Raw genomic sequence first — 21,640 nt, forward strand, 5'->3', positions numbered from 1 at the left:
GAACCAGGGCTCCCCACGCCTTGCCCGCACGCTTCCTCCTGCTTTCTAGTTTATTTATTAAAAAAAATCCAGTTTCTCCCCCACCCTTGGCCCCAACCCCAACCCAGTAACAGCGATCGTTTTTTGGCCAAGAATCAGTCTCCCCCATAGCCAATCTAAACCTAAACCTAGAGGGAGGCGCCCAGGAACAGTCCTAGTCTCTCCAGACCCCTTTGCGTCGGCCAAATTCAGCCTCCCCCTCCTCCCTCTCCCTCCCTCGGGCCTGCCAGGGGGGCGTTGCCCTGTTCCTTTAAATCTCCCAGCTCCCTCCTCTTCGCCCCTCCTGAGAGCCAATCATCAGAGACCTGTTTCCTTTTGCCCCGCCCCACCGCAAGGGGTGGGAACCCCAGGAGACCGGGCCCCAGAATCACGTGCGTTGGCAGCGTCACGTGGGCGCGGGAGGGGTGCAGAGGGGAGCCGGGCGGGAGACGCCGGATTTCTTAATGAAGTGTCCCCGCATGCGTAGAGGGTATGTAGGGAGGGAGGTGGAAGCACCAGGAGGAGGAGGGGAGGAGAGAAGAGGGAAGGGAGGAGGGATGGGGGAGGGGAAAAGGGAGCGAGGTGTCTCCCTAGCTCGCTGCCTCTGGCAAGTGGAGTTTTTAAAAAGCTCGAGCAGATCATGTCATGACGACTTCGCTGCTCTTGCATCCGCGCTGGCCGGAGAGCCTTATGTACGTCTATGAGGACAGCGCGGCGGAGAGCGGCAGCGGAGGCGGCGGCGGGGGAGGCGGCGGCGCGGGCGGCGCGGGGGGCGGCTGCAGCGGAGCGAGCCCCGGCAAAGCCCCCAGCATGGACGGGCTGGGCAGCAGCTGCCCGGCCAGCCACTGCCGCGACCTGCTTCCACACCCCGTGCTGGGCCGCCCGCCGGCTCCCCTGGGCGCCCCACAGGGCGCCGTCTACACGGACATCCCGGCCCCGGAGGCGGCGCGCCAGTGCGCCCCGCCGCCGGCGCCCCCCACCTCGTCCAGCGCCACCCTGGGCTACGGCTACCCGTTCGGTGGCAGCTACTACGGCTGCCGCCTGTCGCACAACGTGAACCTGCAGCAAAAGCCTTGCGCCTACCACCCGGGCGATAAATACCCGGAGCCGTCGGGCGCCCTGCCCGGTGACGACCTGTCCTCCAGGGCCAAGGAGTTCGCCTTCTACCCCAGCTTCGCCAGCTCGTACCAGGCGATGCCCGGCTACCTGGACGTGTCGGTGGTGCCTGGGATCAGCGGGCACCCGGAGCCGCGTCACGACGCGCTCATCCCCGTCGAAGGCTACCAGCATTGGGCTCTCTCCAACGGCTGGGACAGTCAGGTGTATTGCTCCAAGGAGCAGTCGCAGTCCGCCCACCTCTGGAAGTCTCCCTTTCCAGGTAAGGAAGGGGCCCGAGCGCCGCCGCCGCCGCCGCCGCAGCAGCAGCAGCAGCCAGGGACCCCTCCCCGCCCTGCCTGCCCCGGGGCTCCGCGCCTCAGCCACCCCCGCCGTCTGGCCCCGGCGCGCCGGCTCTGCTGGGCTGCCGATGGAGCCTGCCGGGCGAGCTGCGCTGAGGAATGCGCTGGGGAAGAAATCTGCTCCGACACGTTCCCCGGAGCTGCCCGGCCGAGAGTGAAGCAATCACAGGCGCCCGAGCGCCGGGCCGCCGGCTCGGCTCGAGTCGGGAGCTCGCCTCCTCCTCCCCCAGCCCGCTCCAGTCTCACGCGCGGCTCTTGGCCCCCGAAGCCCGCTTCCAGCCAGGAATGGGGGTGGGGTGGGCCTTGGGTGCCTTGGAATCCGAAACCACCAGGACAAAACCCTCAACCCACCGGATAATTGAGGGAAAAAATAAGAACTATCTTGCCTGCATTTTCAAGATCGTTCAAGCACTAGATAGGTTTTTATGTTTGTTTTTGTTTTTTGAATAGGGGTCTAATTTGCCGGGTCCAAAGAAATGCAGAGTATTTTCTTTTCTTGATTTATTTTAAGAATTCGGCCACGAATTTCCTGATCGTTAAAGGAGCAGAACTAAAAATCTCTGGAGAGGATGTGGCGAGAAGGGAGTTTGCATCCCTCTCCTGGGATATAAAATTTTCTTTGCCTCTCTGGTATCCTGAGCTCAAATCCTGTGGGTGTTCCCACTGCCAACTCCCCCAGATGTCGGGGAGAAAGAGAGTTTTCTATGCCTCAAACACAGAAGAAGGGGAATGAGGATGAGAAGTGAGGGACTGAAGACCTGTTCTGGATACATCTGGGATCCAGGCCCAGGCTAGGGACCCCTAAGTCTTTGCCTGTGTATGGGGGGGGGCAGAATTCACCGATGTCCTTTTCCAACTGAGGCTATTTCTGAACCAGAGGGGATCCTGAAATCCCCATCATTCCCCATGGGAGAAGGATCAGTCCTAGGTTTGTCAAAATCACATCAGGAGCTTTGGATTCAGCACAGCGCTGAGAAATTATGAAAGCCTGAGTCTGCTCTGGCTGTAAGCAGACCTCGGTGGCAGAGGGCTGACTGGCTCCATTCTAATGCCTACAGGAATGGAGGGGGGGCATGGAAGCCACAGATGTCTCCCCATACTATCCAGAGGGCCCCCCAGCTCTACATGTGAGCCCAGGGACATTTTCACTGGGAATTAGAGCTCTGAAGACCTCCTAAGGGTGGGCCTGAAATTCCTCTGCATCCGGGATTGGGGCAAGGGCAGATAGTGAAAAAAATCACTGAATGATGTTAGAAAGTGTAGAAGATAACATTCTTGCAAATAGGAGATTACTTAGTATAACACAACTAAATATCCGGGTGGGACCCACACTAGGCACCCCATTTCTGGCTGCCAGAAGATTCCAGGATGATAGAATTATAGTACATGGTATCATGTATTACCTGTTCTGAATTGGCAATAATATTTTTATGTAATATAATTTATGTTATCAACTACCTAATATGAAACAGGTGATAATACATTTCTAGCAGATAGACAATTCACATGTAAGTATACAGTAATGTACTATAGACAGATGGCCCTTTAATTCACCATCTCATCCAAACGGAAAACTCCTTAGGAGACAGGGGTCCAGCAGGAATTCCTGGAACAGGGGGAGCTGGTAGGCCATGCTAAGGGGCCGAAAGGAAGGGGAGCAGATGCCCACCTCACCCACTGTGGGCAGAGACATGGGTCTAGAGCAATGGGCAATGGGTTTAGTGTGGAGAGGTGAAGAGAAGGAGCTGCTTTGGCATCCCTGTGAATGCATGTAGAGTGAGGTGGCAGTGAAGGATTGGAGAGAAGCTCAGAAATATCTGAGCAAAATAAACATCTTAAAGATTCCCAGAAAAAAAAAAACCCTGCTAAAAATAAACACTTTTTGATCATAGCCTCCTAGAGAAAAATATCTTTGAAATAAAAAAAAATACAGCCCAATTGAGGTTTAATACACTTGCAAATTATGGCATGGAAATGGATATAAAACCCACTACGTCTCAGCAGCGATATGCTCACACACTCCCCGTGTGGAAACAGAATCAGGCTGGTGTATCTCAGTGAGTGCAGATGTCCAGGCAAAAAGCAGATGAAAAAGAAATTATCTTCAGACACCCTGCATCTTTCTACCCACACAGAGATCTTTTAGAAGTAGTGAGATTTCCAGATAACTCTGTCTATGCACTTGTGGTTTGTTCGGCAGCATCTGGGCATAAACACTACTGTCTCTCTTTAGCGCCTCTGGCTCTGAGAAACCTCGCTATGGCGGTCTGGGCTGGTGTGGGCTATGGAGGCAATTGTTCAGAAAGATCCAGATAATTAGGGCCAAGATGTGTTGTGGCTTCTTCCCCCAATTATACAGACCCTTGTTTCATTGCTCCTTTTTTTTTTTTTTCCTTCCTATGATGAGTGTAGGCACTTTTTTTTTTTTTAATACAGAGAGACAAAAATTCTAAGAGAGAATCAGTAGAAATTCTAAGAATCAGAGCATGGGGGTGGGGGGGGTGGGCAGGGAGAGACAGAGTCAGGATTGGGGGAGAGCAATAGAATGAAATAGTGGGTTCTTTGGGCCATACTGGAAGTCCCTACTGACAAGCCTTTGGATTATGGTTGAGAAGAGCAGCTAGGATTTCTAGCTGGACAAAGTCCTCTTCAGAATGCAGAGCCCTGTTGTAGGAGTTGGTGGTCAAGAGCAAGTGGGCAGTGGGAACCTGTGCACAGGACCCCAAGAGAAGGCTACAGCTGATCATTGATCTGGTTTTTTTTCACTTCTCAAAGGTGTCTATTAGGTCCCCAGGTATGAAGTGGTTTGTGTGTGTATGTGCTCTGGAGGGATGTTAGGGAAGGCTTGATTGTAAAATTAATAACTCAGTCCCCTACTTACTTTAGGCAGTATAGACACCACTCGAGGTCTGAGCTTCCAGATGTTTCTGTATCCGTAGATCCCAATTCCTTTTCAGGCAAGACAGCAGACAGTGAAAGGGGGCTTTTTTGAGAAGGCAAGACTAAAAGTATTTTCCCAAGGGGCCAAAACAACCAACATTTTGGTCAGATCCATTAAAAACTTTGGCAAATCAATCCTTGGCATCCTATAGAGAAAAATAGCCAGTTTAGACCAGGTATCTGCTTTTTAAAACCAATTTTTAAGGATTGTGTTGATTAAACCTCATTGGAAATTTAGAGTTGGTGTTTAGAGGATCCAAAATTGGGTAGGTAACTGTGAGCATTTCCAGAAAGTGAAATAAAAAGTCAGGGACAATTAGCTGGTTAATTCAGGAACCAAAACCCACTTTATCTCATTTTGCTCTCCAAGGAAAAGGAGGTATTTTGTACCAGATAGCCTATTTCCATTTTAGAACTTACTGTCTCATTATGTTGAGTCAGAAAAATCTTGGTTTAAAATCTGGCTCTGCCACTTAGGTTATTTTACCCACTCTGAGCTTCAGAATCCTCATCTTGTAAATTGGGTTTAATAAAATAAGCCTGAAAAAATGTTCTGAGGATTTAAATTAAAAAAACAAAACAAAACAAAAAAACACCAAATACCTCATGGTGTCACTACTTACCCTCTTTGTTTTACTCTTGTCCTGGAATCATCAATCTCCTGAATCATAGCTATGTCTGTAAGAGTAAAACAAAGTTGAGAACTGAGAGATTTTTTAAAAATTATCTTGTACAAAAAATTCTTTTTACCCTAAAGGATCTTCTCTGCTAAAGTGAAGCTGTTTTGTTTTTCAGATTTTTAAAAAAAACCTTGACCTATCCTACACAGGCAGAGAAAAGTGACAAGTCCAACAATTTTCCTGAGAAATTGTCATGAAGACAGCCAAACCAGGCCATTGGGACCCCCTCTTTCACATATTCTTCCTGAGCACTTTATTTCCTACTGGCATTTGATTGTGACCTCTTCTCTTTCCGGCCTGTAGAGACAAGTATTCCTGGGTGAGAGCAGACCCAATGGGAATGGTGTAGGGAAGGTGTTTTATGAGGGTGGGGTGAGAACAAGCATTTCAGGAAGAGCTTTATGTCTGCATTCTGGACTGCCTCTCTACTTCCAAAGGGCAGTAAGAATGAAGGGGGAACCCCAAATATTCAGTCCTCATCATTAGCTTCTGCCTGAAGAAGTCTAACAATTACATTTTTAAAAATTGAGGGGTGAATTATTCAGATGATCTCCCTAATACCCCACTTTCCCCTTGAAAGTGTTGCAATGATCTTTTTATTAACAGAGGTGAGGGTGGAATGGAAGGGGGGATATAAGTGACATATATTGTTCTTAGTTCCTGTGAAATTCACAGACTTAAAGAAATTTACCTAGTGGTGGTTGGAATAACAAGGTATTTAGGGTGGCTAGGGTTCCTGTATGCGATGGAGACAGTTTCTCTCAGCTTTGGAGGAATGGAGAGGAGAGGGGGTTGGAGCAGAATTTGCTCTCTTTTGGTGAGAGGACACTTGGGGTGGGGGGCAAGGAGAGGCACTGAATTCTTTTTGTAGAAGACTTATGTCAACAGCTGGTTTTAACCCAAGAAGGGCTCTCCTAGTGCCTCCTTTGGTGGGCAGACCCTGGGGCATGGACTCTACCTCCAGGGGCCTGATTCCCTACATCTCCCATCCAGGACCTCTCAACTTGGATGCTGTTAAGTGGCTCACAACACTGGACGTCTAGAGCGATTGGCTCCCCAGCAGGCTGGCTTCACCTGGACACTTTTCTTCTCTATCTGTTGGTACAGGTCTCAGATTCCTAGGGCAGAGGCAGTGACCAAAGGCATGAGGCCCCACTCAGTGGTTGGTTCCCACTGAAGCTCTCTCCCTTCCTGCCATTCCCTCCCTCAAACTGACAACAGAACGCCTTCCCCTGATAATGGGGCACAGTTTATGCTAATGGATGCCCAAGTGATCTAACTGCAGGAAGGAGGAATTTTCCTGAATACTTGCAATCCTCTAGGCCCTCAGACCAGGGTGAAATTTGTAGGGACCCTTTTAAGGGTACAGGATTTTATTAACAAATGCGGTGCAGAGCTATATTGGAGCCTGAGGCAAAAGGAAAAATCAGTACTACTGGTCCCGTGTTTATTTTAAAATTTGTTATTCTATCATGGGGTTTTTTTGCATTCATTTAGATTTTTTAAACATTGCATTAAAATATTACTTACCTCGATTCCCAAGTTGTTGGCTCCCCCCTCTTTAGAAGTTTTCACCAGGGGCACCTGGGTGGCTCAGTCGTTAAGCGTCTGCCTTCGGCTCAGGTCATGATCCCAGGGTCCTGGGATCGAACCCCGCATCCGGCTCCCTGCTCAGTGGGAGGCCTGCTTCTCCCTCTCCCACTCCCCCTGCTTGTGTTCCCTCTCTCACTGTGTCTCTCTCTGTCAAATAAATAAATAAAATCTTTTTTTTTTAAGATTTTATTTATTTATTTGACAGAGAGAATGACAGCGAGAGAGGGAACACAAGCCGGGGGAGTGGGAGAGGGAGAAGCAGGCTCCCCGCGGAGCAGGGAGCCGGATGCGGGGTTCGATCCCAGGACCCTGGGATCATGACCTGAGTTGAAGGCACACGCTCAATGACTGAGCCACCCAAGCGCCCCAATAAATAAAATCTTAGGAAAAAAAAAAAGTTTTCACCAGAGGCAACACGTCAGCGGCCTCACCTTAGTCGTGGCCTTGCTAATAACAGGCGCAAAGAATTAGGGGGGCAATTCGTCTGTCCCCTTCGAGTCCCTGCCGGCACCTTGAGCCTACTCAGTGGTGCAGCCCGGGGCGCACAGCCCGGTTGGTCCAGGGTCCAGGCACACGACTCACTTCCTGCCGCCTGGCTTCTTTCTCCCCCCAGACGTGGTTCCCCTACAGCCCGAGGTGAGCAGCTACCGGCGCGGGCGCAAGAAACGCGTGCCCTACACCAAGGTGCAGCTGAAGGAGCTAGAGAAGGAGTACGCTGCCAGCAAGTTCATCACCAAAGAGAAGCGCCGGCGCATCTCTGCCACCACGAACCTCTCCGAGCGCCAGGTCACCATCTGGTTCCAGAACCGACGGGTCAAAGAGAAGAAGGTGGTCAGCAAATCAAAAGCGCCTCATCTCCACTCCACCTGACCGCCCATCCGGCCACCCGCCCCGTCTATTTATGTCGCCGCTTTGTACCATTACCGAACCCAACGAAGGACGCTTCGCCTGGTGCAGACGAATATTTAATGTTAACAAGAAAGAGTGACTGTGCCGCGGGAGGCAGAGAGGATCAGAGGGCGCGCTCTGCAGCCCCCTACTCCCCACCCCATCCTCAACTCCCACCCCTGTGCAGGTGGGACCTACCAGGCCTCAGCAGCTTTGGAGGTGGGTCTGGGTGGGCTGCGGGAGGAAGGCCGACGGCCTCCACTCCCTTTTGCCTTCATCCTTCGCCTTGCTAGAAAGCTGAGAGGCAGGGGGCGAAGAGCCCGATCATTCCAACCAAAGCAGGGTTGGGGAGCCCCAAATGACCCCATTCTTGCCTCATCCTTTGCCCAGGCAGGTTGATGACCCTCCTGAGGGTGGGGCCTCGGTGCAGGACCTGGTGAGCTCACACTATCCTTCCAGTTCCTCCTCCTGTTCCCTGTCCCTCCCGCGCTCCTTAGTTAGGCAAGATTTCCCAGGTAAGGTTTTCTGTGCATATTTTAAAAGTCGCGTTAATATTAATGATAATTGTTAGGGATCTGGCATCGTGATTGGAGTACAGACAGCGCATAGGTTTTCTTTCTTTCCTGTTTCAACAAAAGCTGGAATTGGTGGAGGAGCTGCCTACCCCCACCTCAACCAGGAAACTGAATTTCTGCGGAGCCGACTTTGCCCCTGCTGTCTCCTCTGTTCTGCTCCCTCAGTCAACATGCAGAAATCCAAGGAGGATGGAAACTCCAACCACACTGCCAAATATGTCTCTCTCTCTCTCTCTCCCTCTCTCTCTTTCCCTCCCTCCCTCCCTCCCTCTCTCTACTGGGGATGAGGCCAGGCACAGAAGCAGAACATTTTTCTAAGGAAAGGACAAACTTCTCTTCCAAGGGGATGGAGAGTGGGTCCCCCAGCAGAGCCCCTCTCCAGTTGCTTCTCCGTGGAGGCAGTCACTGAGGAGAGCGCCTCACACTTTCACTTTTACTGATTGTCCAGAGGGAAGCAGTTTTCTTCCAGGAGGCCGAAATAACCAGCCCCCAATTAACCAGCTAATGTAGATGCTGCCTAACTATCCCTCCTCAAAGGCCAACTTGCTGCTGAGGGGGGAGGTCCCTCACCTTCTCCCTTCCCACTGGTGCATTACAAAACAGTGTTCTTTTGAAATGTTCATCAGAAATAGGCTTTTTTAAAGTGTTGTGCGTCTGTATATAGTGTTGTGACGTCTGAATGACAATGTACTGAATGCAAAAAGAAAAAGACCCACAAACCTGTTTTTAAAATAAAATCTTTTTTTTTTTTTTGCCTTGATTTTATTACTCAGATTCCTTCTGCAGACCCTTCTGTCCACTGGCTCATCAGGGCCATCTTTGCTGCCCTGACAGCCAGAATGGGCAAGGGGAAGAGTGTAGACATCACCCCCAGCTGGGTAAATTTCAAACTCATATTCTGTTCCACTCAAGTTTTTAAAGTGAGTTATTTGGGTTGTTGATGTGATCTAATAGAAGAAAACTCCTCCAGAAAAGAGGAGTGTGCGTTGGGGAGAGAAGGATGAAATCAGCGACTGGGAAGGCCTGGAAGCAGGTGAGTGAGAAAAGTACATTGCCTGTCAACTTCAGTTATAATGGTTGGGCGCAGATCCGGATTTAGGAGCTGAGAAGGCGGCCCGCGGCCGAGCCCGAGCTGGCTGCTGTGGTGGTGGCGGCTGTGGTAGAAGCGGTGGGGGCCGTGGTGGGAGCTAATCTTGGGCTTCTGGGGCCCTACTGCCCCCAGAGGGTCTGCAATCCCTCCAGCCAGTGCAGGGCTGGGGCTGGGAAGGGGTCTGCACAGCCTGTCCTGCTGGGGGGCAGCCGCAAGCTCAGCACTCCTAGGCTGCTCTCTTTTCTTCCCCATCAATTTATGCAGGGATATCAGGCCGCTAGGACCCCTTCCCCCCCCCCCCCAGTTCATAAGCCAACCCCACCTTTATTTTCCAGCATTCCTGGGGACCACAGACTTCTAGGCTGTCAGGAGCCGTGTAGACTCTGCTATTAATTTGTTTGCCCTGTCGCGTCCGTCGAGCCTATCTCCCTATCTGGTGGAGTTAATGAGATCGTTAAGTTGTCAGGTTAAGAGACTTTTAAAAAGCAATATAGCCTAAAACAATGTTATCTCAGATTAAATCTTTACTGCAGCAATTTTTATTTATATATAATATTTTTCCTCTCCTGAGACACAATGACTGGAGGCATTGGGTTGGAAATTAGAGCTCTCCGACCTCCCTTTGCCCGACGGTTGAATTTCTTACAATTTTATTTAAATAAACGTTTCTGGGGGTGAAACACACACACACACACGCGCGCGCGCACGTGCACACACACACACACACACACACATGCACACACACACACCATGGAGTCTGAGAGAGAGACAAAGAGCCTGAAGAATTCATCCTCCATAGAAGCTCTGCTAGTGATGTGCCTGCCAGTTCCGGTCTACTCCATTTCAACTCTGGGTTAACTATCAAAGAATCACATGCTGGGAAGTGGGGTTCAGGGGGCCATAGGTGAACCTCCCAGGAATAAGGTTCATTCATAATTCCATCTTCCCTTGTCTTACCACCTGCCACTTTAACCTCTTCCCAAAACCCTGAGTCTCTCCTAGGATGGAAAGAGTTGAAAGTTAAATGTGTGTGTCAGAAAAAGGAACTGAGCAGACAAGAAGCCTGGGGCTCTCTTGATATGGGCCCCCATCCCTCTTGACTTGCGGGTACATTGGCTTTGTCCCATGACAGCTGTCGATACAGTGGAAGTTGGAGACTGTAGGGAAAGAGAAGTCTAGAGTTCTCCAAGGGATCTCTCTACTTCTGCACACAAACTCACAGAGAGTCTAATGAGGGAGTCTTCCCACACAGAGGGACCCTCCCTAAGGCCCCAGAAGGGGGCGATGGAAAAAGGAGAAAGCTCACGCAGGCTCATTGGGACTGCATTGGGACCCTGAAAACCCAGGCAAAGACAGCAGTCCCTCTGAGTCCCTGGGAGCCCCGGTGTGCCAGGGGTGTTTGGGACCATCTCTGACACTGGATTAAATATGCCTGAATGGGTTTTGGAGGATTATCATGTCTGGATCAATTTTGGAGATGCCTCTCCCATAAAAGTAAGCAAGCGTGAGAATGGAAACTCCAATGTGAGACAGGTATTGTGTGAGTGTATATTCTGGGGAGGCAAAGATGGGAACGATGCATTATTCTCTTCCTGATTGTGTGGGTCCTTTACCTTTCCTTCCTCCAAGAGCTGGCATTCTCTTTGGGGACTCTGTGGGACATTCCTGTGAAGGTGTGTGTGTGCATGTGCACACCCGCGTGTGTGTGTGTGTGTGTGTGTAGAGAGAGAGAGAGCTTTTGACCAGTGGAGATGTTCCCATGTGTGTGCAAACATATAAGTAGGAATGTTGTCATCACAGGGTGTAGAGCATATTTACTTTTCTTCACTCAAATCTGTAAGGAGCCTTTCTTTCCAAGGCCAATCTCCTAGTGCTGATGCGAGAGTGAGGTTCCACTCTATATAAGGGTGCAGGGGGATACGAGATGTGTGAAGGGCTGAGAGCACAGAGGCTGCCCCTGGAAACAGACAGTCTTTCTCCTCTGGGACTGGGGCTCCTATGATCTTTCTCATAATCCAGTGTCACCCCCCACTCCCCATGCCTCCCCCACCCCACTCCGCAGGCCAAGACTGAGGGACCTGACTGGGCTGGAGCCTCACAGGACTCTCCATCTAGAGGTCACTCTACCAAGCTGCCAGGGAAGGCTCAGATCCTTTCCTGGGCTTGGGGGGACAAAACCTTCCCCACCCACATTTCAGTCCCCAGACCCAGGGCCAGCAGAATGGACCTTTCAGCCCGTAGTCCCACAGCTAAGAACCCACCTAAGGGAGCAAGGCCAGCAGTTCTCAGGGAGATCCCTCCACGACTGTGTCCAGACCATCTGTTCCTGAGGCTGGTCCACAGGCAGCTGGGTCAGCAGGCCAGTGTGGGTGTGAGGCAGGGGCCGTCCCTGGGACATTCTCCATCTCTCGGAGGATTGGAGCTCAGAACCCTGCGGCAGGTCCCCCAAATCAAAAACGAGCTCCCCACCCTAGGATCCACCTATGCCCCGACTTGGATGATGTCGGAAGCCCACCCCTCAAAAAACTCCAAGTGCTGGTTCAGGCAGATGTGTATCCAGACCTGCGCTGGTGGAAGATTGAGGGGCCCTGGGGAGCGAGGGGCTTCTGGGAGGAGGAGGGGGCCAGAGCCTTTTCGCAACCAACCAGGCTCTTCCTCTTTTAGCCTTGACCGTGACTAGGTCTTTCTGACCTTGACATCACAGGGAGCACAGGAAAGGGGGGCAGGGTGGAAAAGGCCTTGATCTTCCGGTGGCCAGAGAAGGGGAGGGCCGCTCGCCCCCTTGACGCGCCATCCCCCTTCCCGCCAGAGCCCGCCGCCTCTGTTTACACACAGAGGAGGTGTCGTCTCCAGTCTAGACAGGGGCGCTAATAACGCCCATAAAAGGCGGCCTCTCCAGAGATGTTCTGCAGCTCGGCTCCCGCGCGCCTACCGCTGGCCGCTCCCTCCGCCTCCTCCGCCCCGCCCTCCTCGGATACCAAGGCTGGGCCTGCGGCGGCCCTGGGGAGGGGGCACCCACAAGGTTTCTAGAGGCTGAGAAACCCCGCCCCGCACCCTTCTGAACCTCTTCTGTCTCCAAAGGTAAGTAGACCCCCGCTCTTCCAGCCCAGCCTCGAGGTTAGCAGCACATCCTCCCACCCCCCACCCGCCAGGCCGATGGCCCCCACCTCAGTCCACCCGCGCCCCCTCCCCGCCCTGGGACTGGGGGCTTGGATTTGGGAAGCTGTGGAGGCTGGGCCGAGTAGACCCCAAACAGATCTCAGCCTCTCCCCAGTGCTAGGCCTGGCCACAGGCCATGGTCACAGCGAGGCGCTGGCTGCGGGGCAGAGGGCACTCGGGTAGTCCTCACCCCATACCGAGCTTCGAAGTCTCGGAGACCAGGCCCCGGGCTCCCGGATCCAGTGCAGGCGGCTGTGGGTGTGGCGTTTGATGAGAGTGGGGTTTTTGTTGTTGTTGTTGTTGTTGTTGTTTTACTCGGTCCCCACACCTTTCCTGACACTCAGTAATTCACTAGGCGGAGGAGATCCTCTGCTGGCGGAGGGGGAAAATGTCAGAGCCGCGAAACTTTTAACTATTAGTGCGCTGAAAGGACAGAGAAAATGGGGAAGAGGGCTCATTTAGGGATGCTCAGGTGAAAGGTGGAGAGATGGTCCCCCGGAAGTTCCCGCCTGGGACCCCCCTCCACCCCTTCCCATTTTCGGAGTGGCAATCGGGCTGGGGTCTTGTGGAGGGAGGGGGCCCAGGGATGCCGTAGAAGGGTTGGAGGAGGTAAGGACGCTGCTGACCCCAGGCCGCTGGTGTGAGCCTGAAAGCCTGACTGGGCCCCTCACCCCAGGTTCCTCTAACGCACCCCCCCACTCCAGGCTGCAGATGGCTAGAAAGCAGCACCTGGAGAAGGGGTCTCCCACCCTTCCTCTTAAATCCTGGACACCCGGAGGGGTGGCTGGGAGCCAGGTGGGCTCCAACCCCTGGAGGAGTTAGTGAAGGAAAGAAAAAGGAGACGGAGCCCCCCTACCTCCACCCCTCAGCCTTGTCTGAACCCAACAAAGAGGCTGTACCAAACCTGAGCTGCCTCAAAAGAACGAAATAGAGAGGTCTGAACGGTCGGGCGGGGACCCAGACCTTCCTCATCTGCCGCCCTTTATCTCCGCTCTCCACGCCCGCTCAGTTCCTACTCACACCCCATCCGCGGCCCAGGCCCTGCCTCATTTGCATACGCGGCAGAACCGCTTTCTGCAAACTAGGCAGTGACCTTGAACTGGGCCGCCGAGGCCTCGCGACTGACCGTGGAGAAGGCAGCACCGCGCGGAACAATTCTGACCTCGGGCCCGCGGGGGAACTGCTTCCGGCGGCTCGCAGCCCCTCCGCGGTGGCCTGAGCCTCCCGCAGCCGCCTGGCCCCTGCCACCGGAGCGGGCACGGCTGTTATAATTAACTCCTGCCGCCGGGCTCGGCGCGGCGGGGACTCGAGGCCCCGCGCAGAGCCCGCGAACTTGCGGGAGGGATGGAGGCACCGACAGAAGGCGCGGGAGAGGCGGCGGGGCAGCCAGCTGGTGGGTGCGCGGGAGCGAGGGCTGCCTCGGGTCTTCAAGGAAAGCCTTGGGCCGCATCCTAGCCTTCAGTTTTAATTAACCCCTGAGTTAATGAGCGGGGCACGGTTGAGCCAGGCCAGCTGCAGCAGGAGCCGGCGGCTCAGGGGCCAGCAGGCAGGCCGCCTCTTCCAACCGTGGGATTTGATGAATGTGCGGGAGAGTGGACGCACAGAGCCCTCAGCAGTTCCAGAGCCTGGGTCTGGCCAATTACAGTTTTGCGTATGGGCTGCGAAGTGCGGGTGGATAAAACTCGGCTAGCCGCGGCCGCCCAGCGCTTTGGGTTGCGAGTTCCCCCCCTCCCCCCGTCCCCTCCCCGTAGCCCCAGCTGGTTCTTCGCAGGCGGCTCCCGCCGTGGCTGGATTTAAATTTGAAGCTTCGCACCCGAGCCTCCCGCCGGCCCTGGGGACCCAGGCTGGGCGCGGCGCTCTGGGGCGCGTTTGTGGGAGCCCGGGTTAAGGAAGGGGCTGAGCGGCGAGAGTGGTAAGGTGTGCCTTAAAGGTGGGCAGATCCGCGGTGGTGCACTTAGATTGCCTGGGTCCTCGCCGGGGTCCTGAAAATCCCTAGGCTCACAATGGGCCTCGAGGAGCAGGACACTGGGGATGAGAACGTAGCTGATGGTTCCCGGCAGCTCTCCCTGAGGGGAAATCACGGTCAGCCGCACGCAACGAAGAGGGGTTTGTGCGTGTGCCATTGTCCACAGAGTGGAAACCTGGGGAAAATGCCCTTTTCGGATGGGGCCAAATCGGAGGGGGAGAAACTGCGTGACCGGAGGAAGGAAGCCCTCACTTCGTTCTCAGTTCCCCCAGCGTTGCATCTGCCGCCCTGTGGCCGCCGCTCCGTGTGCTCTGCGGCCTGGCCGGAGGGCAGCGTGCAGGGCTCTGGGCGGGAGGTTTTCGGGCTAGAGAGGGACAGGGAGAGGCTGGGACCTTCCTCCTGGGGTCCCCTTTCTGGGAGACTGGAGTCATCTGGAAGGGTAAAAGAGGACGGGAAGAAGCCTCTGCCCCACGAGGACTAGGGATGACTCTGCGCAGCTCAGCTCGGCATCCCTCATACCAACAATAGCCGCCGAGCACCGAGGCCTGGAGGCCTGGAGACCTTGCTGCCGGCGCAGTGTCTGATTGAAAAGAGCAACAGTATTCAAGTCACACCCTGTTTATCTTTAGGACCAAAATAACCCCCAAATAAATTTTTTTAAAAATTTTAAATTTTCAGTGGTGCTCATTAATGCATCTTGAAAAGGGGGGCATACATAGGATGCTGGAGATGCTGTGACGTGGAATTTGCAGCTCAGGGATGCTCCTTTCTGCAGCCGCGCAGCCCCTTAATCAATTAAGCACAAAAAGGCCAATCCAGGCGGTCTCCTGCCCGCTGCTCGGCGGCCCGGCTCGCGCCGTTCTGACTGGAGGTGACTGCGCGGGGCTAGCATCTCACGCCTCGGCCTCGGTTCCGGCAAGTGGGCCCGGCGGGTGCCGGGCGCGGGGCGGGCTCCTGGGGGCGGGAGGGCCCTGGCCGGGCGTCCCGGCAGCTGGGGCGGGGAAGGGGAAGCGGGCGAGGGGCGGGCGCCGCGCTGCGAGCCCTGAGCTGCGCCGGGCAGGGCGACGTTCGCTCGTGCGGACACATTTCTGTCCGAGGGAGCAGTTCTGGTTTGGGATATGAAATCGCCCGGCGAGCTGTGGAATTCCAAGAATCTGCGTTTCTCTCTGCCGCGTCCTGCAGAGGAGAGGGAGAAAAAGGGAGATGAGAATCTTCGGCTTCGGTCTGCTTTTGTAGCTTCGGCTCATTCTCAGATACTTAACTTTCACCTACATGGGTTTCTTTCTGCCATATTCTCGCGGAGACTCTCGGTTTCTCCAAATTTCTCTAGATCGCCCGGTGGTTTCCGCATTTAGACGTTTGCTGAACTATCTATTTTACCTTATATTACTCAAAGCCGTGCCTTGCATAGGAGCCTGAGACAATCAAATAGAAATCCGAGTATTTTGTCTACTAGACACCAATAGAATACACCCAGTTTTGAGGGCTTTGTTTTGGTTTTCACTTTAATCCATTTATCTGTGTTCTGTGGACTTGGTTGAGATGGGATTGTGGTTTCCAGATGTCGATTAATCTCATCAATGGCCAGCATTAGGTTCTCAGCCTTCTACGGAAGGAGCTGCTGAGGTTAGCACCATAAATATAATTTTAAACCCCAACAAGATGATTCTTCGGAGCCTCTCCCTCACCCCCGGCACATCTACTGGCATTGGCATTGCTCTCTGATGGTCCCAGCAGCAGGCTGGGCTGGTTCTTGGGTGTGGGGGGGTCTCTTCTGCAGCGGGAGTCGCGAGGCTCTCAGGCCAGCCAAGCCCTGCTGGGGTCCCAGAGCCTCTTGCTGCAAAGACTCTGGAAGACCCCCAGAAGCCCATCTGACCCACAGAAGTCACAGGCAAGAGTAGTTCAGGCCCCCAGATTTTCAAGAGCAGGTAGTCAGGTCCACATAGAACTGGGCACCTCCTTTTTTCGGCTTCTTCTGCCTCCTTTCCGCATCTCTCCTCTAACAATGAGTGGAAGTGTGAGGCTGGGGTGGCTCCCAGCTCTGGGGGAGGGGGGGTGGATGCCCAACACTAACAATTCTCCCATAGTCCTTCCTAGAGGAGAGGACCCCAAGTGTCTCCCAAAATTCCTGAGGAGAAAGAGCTGAGGAAGAGGAGCACAGCAGCGGCAGGGCTGGGAAAGACAGTGGCAGGGAAACCTGTCCTTACCCCCACTTCGCCTCTACTGTAAATAAACCCCGAGCCAAAGGGCTCATCCGTCTCCTTAAACAGCCAGTAAACTTTATATGACACAATATCTAATAGTAATTTATTGGGGAGATATTGTAAATTCCAACGGTTTTAGTTAATAAAGGAGCTAATTAAAGAAGGACAGGCTGTGCTTGGCCAGCTGTTGGCGAGAAGATAATACATCTGGGGGGGGTGCATGGTGCAGAAATGCGTATGTGTGGGTATTTTTGGTGTGGCTTTTTCCTTCTTGCCCCGTGTCGGGCGATTGCCTCAGTCTCTGCATTAGGTTTTATATGATATTTTTAAAAACCAGAATCCAGCGAATAAATCTGCCCCCGCATTTTGTCCCCCCCCCCACCCCGACTGGGGAAGGGGGAAGTTGGAGTTGGTGCGGGGTGGGGGGTGGGGGGGATTCGCTGTCCCCACCCATCCCCCTGGCGGCGGCGCCCACGTGAGCTGGATGGCCAATGGGTGGCCGGCGCAGGTTTAACTATGTTTAATGTCAGATAGCAATAAAGTAGAAGCTGCCGGTCCGGCCCCGCGGAAATGGGCGAGCATAATCTCCTGAATCCCGGGTTTGTGGGGCCGCTGGTGAACATCCACACGGGAGACACGTTCTACTTCCCCAACTTCCGCGCGTCCGGGGCGCAGCTGCCGGGGCTGCCTTCGCTGTCCTACCCGCGCCGCGACAACGTGTGCTCGCTGCCCTGGCCGTCGGCGGAGCCCTGCAATGGCTACCCGCAGCCCTATCTCGGCAGCCCGGTGTCGCTCAACCCGCCCTTCGGCCGCACGTGCGAGCTGGCGCGAGTGGAGGACAGCAAGGGTTACTACCGCGAGCCGTGCGCCGAGGGCGGCGGGGGCCTGAAGCGTGAGGAGCGCGGGCGCGAGCCGGGCCCGGGAGTCGGGCCGGGGGCAGCGCTGCTGCCGCTGGAGCCGTCGGGGCCGCCCGCGCTCGGTTTCAAGTACGACTACGCGGCAGGCGGCGGCGGCGGCGACGGTGGCGCGGGACCCCCGCACGACCCGCCCTCGTGCCAGTCACTGGAATCCGACTCCAGTTCGTCCCTGCTCAACGAGGGCAACAAGGGCGCCGGCGCGGGCGACCCGGGCAGCTTGGTATCGCCTTTAAACCCCGGCGGCGGGCTCTCGGCCAGCGGTAAGGACCCCGGCCCGCTCGTGCGGCGTGCGCAGGACCGGACCGCTCACCCGGGCGGGCGGGGTAGGACTGAGCTAGGGCCGCCTGCGGTGACCGATGTGTGGTGAGGGAGCGCTTCTTTTAAAAAGAAGTACGGGGTGGGGGGGGCGCGCCTATAAACATGTAAATATCCCCATAAAAGAACTGCAGAGAGTCCCTTTTAGCCGACCTACGGCTGGAGGGGCACAGAGCTCCGGAGAAGGGGATTCTGACAGACATTTCCCCAGGCCTGGGGGTGGGCGGTGGGGACCCAGAGCTTGGTCCCCGCTCTCTACGGCCTCACCCTCCGCCTTCGCACAGGCTCCTACCTACATTTTTCCTCTTAAGAAACGCCACTGGACCCGGTTTACTCTGGCCACTCGCTCCTGTCTGTTTTAGCTGATCAGGGACCCCATCCCGGAGGATGTGAAGGGAAGGGGCGAGGATATCCGGGAGAAGAAGAGGTTTGGGGAGAAGTGAGGGGATCGGAACACAGAAGGGTCAGAGATAGTGCAGTGGGAGGTAGGGTTGAGGAGGCAAGGAGGAGTGAAAGGGGAAAAAGAGAATGCTGAAGCTGGGGGAGTTGGTGGGGATGAGGGTCTGTGTAGAAGAGAGGAGATGAGACAGGAGGGCAAGGGCCTGGGATTGGGCAGTAGGCCAAGGTGACAAGGGCTGGGGAAGGACCAAGGGCACTGGGCTTGTCACGTCTCGGTCCTGTGGCCAACACTGCCGGTTCGTCTCCACCCAGGCGCGCCCTGGTACCCGCTGCACAGCCGCTCCCGGAAGAAGCGCAAGCCCTACTCGAAGCTGCAGCTGGCGGAGCTGGAGGGGGAGTTTCTGGTGAACGAGTTCATCACGCGGCAGCGCCGGAGGGAACTCTCAGACCGCTTGAATCTTAGTGACCAGCAGGTCAAGATCTGGTTTCAGAACCGGAGAATGAAAAAGAAAAGACTTCTGTTGAGGGAGCAAGCTCTCTCCTTCTTTTAGGGGGCAAGACACGGGCACCGGCCCCAGACTGAGCCTGTCTCTGGCAGAGAGCAAGAGGGGGCGCTGCCTGGGACACATTCCCCGCTTAGAACGCCAGGCATCTCTGGCAGGTGCTCCCTGGACATCCTCTTGTCTGTTTTGTTTGTGGTTCCCTCCCACACACACCCCCCCTCAGCAGGCTCTGCCAGGTCCCAGAGAGAAGGGAAGAACCCAGCCAGGGAGGGAGGTGCTGCAGGCAGGGGATAGGGACAGGGAAGGCTGAGGTGCTGGGGAGGGGCTGGTTTGCAGTGGGACTGGGGCTTTTGGCCTCGGGCTGAGGATCTGGAGGAAAGGTAACCAGGTGCTCCCCCCACCACCACTTTCCTTCCATGGTCTTAAGTCAATCAGCCTGCTGTAGGCAAAAGTGGGGACAATGGAACCAAGGCTCCCCAAACTCCCAGTATTTGGGGTTAGGAGAGGAGGGAGCAAGAGTGGAGGATCCGTGGAAAGATTGGAAGGGGTTAGGGTAGCTCTGGGAGGGCAGGAGGAAGTGTGGGAACCTAAGAGGAAGTGCAGTTTGGGAGAACACAGTGATCAGTAATGCTCAAGTCCACTGGGGTCTGGTCCTCTAGGCCTGGACACCGAACAGACGGAGGGACAGGCGTTTGGCAGACCTGGCTGCGGACAGGGCGATCATCAGCCTTATGTCCCCTCTAGGGCAGCCTGCCTGAAAAGTCTCCTGGTCCCCTTTCTCGAAGGCCCTGCCCACCCATTCGCTCACAGGTGTGTTGCCATCCACTCTTCCCGCTGCCCAGGCGGCTGCGGACCGGAAGCCGCAAGCGCGGGATTGCGAGCTGAGCGGATGCAGCTTCAGGTTTAGTAGCCACCCCAGGAACCCCCACCTGTCCCTCCAGGAAGCCCAAGAGACTGTGAAAGAGGCTGTGAAGCCCAGCATTGACTGACCGGGAGAGTTTCTGGCAGCCGCGGCTACCGCCACTGATTCTCCCTTCCCCGCTGGCGTTCACGGTCACGGCCGGCCACAGGCTGGACCGGCATAATTTACGAGGCAGGAGGAGAATCTGCCCCTAAAGTGGCTACCGGCCGCGGAGGCCCCTGCTCAGCCCGGGTTTCCCAGGCTGGTGACAATGAAGGAGGGGGGCGCTGCTGCCCCCCACACAACTCCTTTCTCTCTTTTACTCATCCCCACTCCACCCGCCCCCCAAAGTGGCCCTTTGTCTCAGGATCGGCTGCCTCCGCCTCCCCCTGGCCGGCAAGCCGCCGAGTACAAGGACCAGAGCAGAAGGAGGGGCACATCCCAGAACTGCTTGGAAGCCAGAGTGGCTTCTTCAGCCCAGGGCCTTTTATTCATAGCCCCCTTCAGGCCCCAGCCCCAGCCCAATAGATCTAGGCTGACTTAGGAGAGAGAGGCAGTGAAGAAGCCCCACCGCACTTTCCTGCACTCCATTTTTATCCCTCTTGGTGAGAGTCCCTCAACCTCCCTGTCTGCTGACCCATGCTTGCCAGGAGTAAGAAGGTGAGAAGAGGGGACTGATGGGAATTAAGCCCAGCACGCACAGTGTGAACTGGCCTGCTAGCTTGGTGTTCTTCCTGCCTGGGAAGAGTCTCCCCTAACCCACCCCCGAATGGCAATCCACAGAGCCTCCCAGTCTCCCACCAGCACACAGCTTCAAGTCCCTGTACAGGATTGTGCAGAGGCATGGCAAACAGAGGCACAGCGGAGCCCAGCACCCCCATTGGGCCTATGCCACTTTCCTGACTGTACTTGTAAGCGGTCAGCCTCATGTCCCCAAATATAGCCCTGCAGAGTGGCCGTACAATCACTTGCCCTCATCCCCCACTGGGCACCTGACACACTTCCCCACTGATATAAACTTGTTTCGCCTACATACAAGTTCGGAGAAATCAGCACCATTCCAGCTGTGGGCACAATCCCTTCTGGGCTGGCCCTGGGTATGAGGCACTCGCCCCTTTGCCTGGTCACTCATGTACCCCTTCATGCAGCCCCTCCTGTGACCTTGTGGGCTCTGGGGTGCTGGATTCAAGCTTCACCACTCCAGCCTGACTCCCACAGCCTAGTAGAGAAAAGAGACCAGAACACTCCAAAAGGGGCGGGGGTACAAAGATATGCAATATTCTTTTCCTGTCGCTTTAAACTTGACTTTTGTGAGCTTCTCTGTCAATCTGCGTCCTGTTCTCTTGTGTCCGTTGCTAGTACCTAGTGTAGTCTCTGTGGATAGATGCCCTTCCCAGCTCTCTGTAGTGTGCCCTCCTATTCAACCGTCTGTCTTTAGCATGTTTTCCCTTTATATAGTCCTTGTACAGAGTTGCTTCATCATATTAATAATAACAATTAAAAAATGACTGAACGATGATGTGATTTTTTTGAGAAAGAATTTTAAACTGACTCCCCACACATGGTCTCCTCTGCCCAGAAAGAATGGGATCCCCATTCCTAGCAGCTCCCCCACTTGATTGTCTCCAGCTCAGGTGAATAATAAAAATAATAAATGTATAATGATAAAGGAAGAACGGTGCAGGGGCAACAAAAATATACGAGCAACCAAGATCTGTTGATGAGCTGCCGGCTCTAGTCCCAAGCAATTACTAGCAGAGAGAAAATTGGGGGGATAGAAGATTGGGGGGGAGGAGAGGGATATCTGAGGAGTCATGGGGTCATAAAAATAATGTAGACAGCCCAGAGGAGGCTGAAGCCACCTTCAGGGCCAGAAAGAGGAAGTCTGAGCTGCAGGATCTCCAAGAAGTGAAACCACAGTAGGGGCTCAAGCAGGTTGGAGCACGGATAGCAAGAGTGCCCTGGGATATGGGGCAGGGGCTGGTGGAACCACACTTTAACCCCAGGGTCTAACCCCATGGCTTCACTCTGAGAG

At 54.7% G+C, this 21,640-nt stretch overlaps 2 protein-coding genes across 2 annotated transcripts; both read left to right on the forward strand.

Moving 5' to 3' along the window:
• The first annotated feature begins 256 nt into the window (after positions 1–256).
• Positions 257–8,911, forward strand: HOXC13 (homeobox C13). Its single transcript, XM_036124182.2, has 2 exons — positions 257–1,396; positions 7,302–8,911. The coding sequence occupies exons 1-2, from the start codon at positions 664–666 to the stop codon at positions 7,556–7,558; spliced, it is 990 nt and encodes a 329-aa protein (XP_035980075.1). The 5' UTR covers positions 257–663; the 3' UTR covers positions 7,559–8,911.
• Positions 8,912–17,140: 8,229 nt separating this feature from the next.
• HOXC12 (homeobox C12) lies at positions 17,141–21,102 on the forward strand. Its single transcript, XM_036124185.2, has 2 exons — positions 17,141–17,747; positions 18,514–21,102. The coding sequence occupies exons 1-2, from the start codon at positions 17,141–17,143 to the stop codon at positions 18,750–18,752; spliced, it is 846 nt and encodes a 281-aa protein (XP_035980078.1). The 3' UTR covers positions 18,753–21,102.
• Positions 21,103–21,640: the final 538 nt, after the last annotated feature.

This window comes from Halichoerus grypus, chromosome 6 (assembly GCF_964656455.1).
Source record: "Halichoerus grypus chromosome 6, mHalGry1.hap1.1, whole genome shotgun sequence".
In the NCBI taxonomy this organism is placed as follows: domain Eukaryota; kingdom Metazoa; phylum Chordata; class Mammalia; order Carnivora; family Phocidae; genus Halichoerus; species Halichoerus grypus.

Bases quoted from the DNA above. Each gene is read 5' to 3' on its own strand.
- HOXC12 (XM_036124185.2), top strand. From the start codon at position 17,141: ATGGGCGAGCATAATCTCCTGAATCCCGGGTTTGTGGGGCCGCTGGTG. The intron at 17,748-18,513 runs GTAAGGACCCCG...GTCTCCACCCAG, and splicing joins CGGCGGGCTCTCGGCCAGCG to GCGCGCCCTGGTACCCGCTG.
- HOXC13 (XM_036124182.2), top strand. From the start codon at position 664: ATGACGACTTCGCTGCTCTTGCATCCGCGCTGGCCGGAGAGCCTTATG. The intron at 1,397-7,301 runs GTAAGGAAGGGG...TTCTCCCCCCAG, and splicing joins CTGGAAGTCTCCCTTTCCAG to ACGTGGTTCCCCTACAGCCC.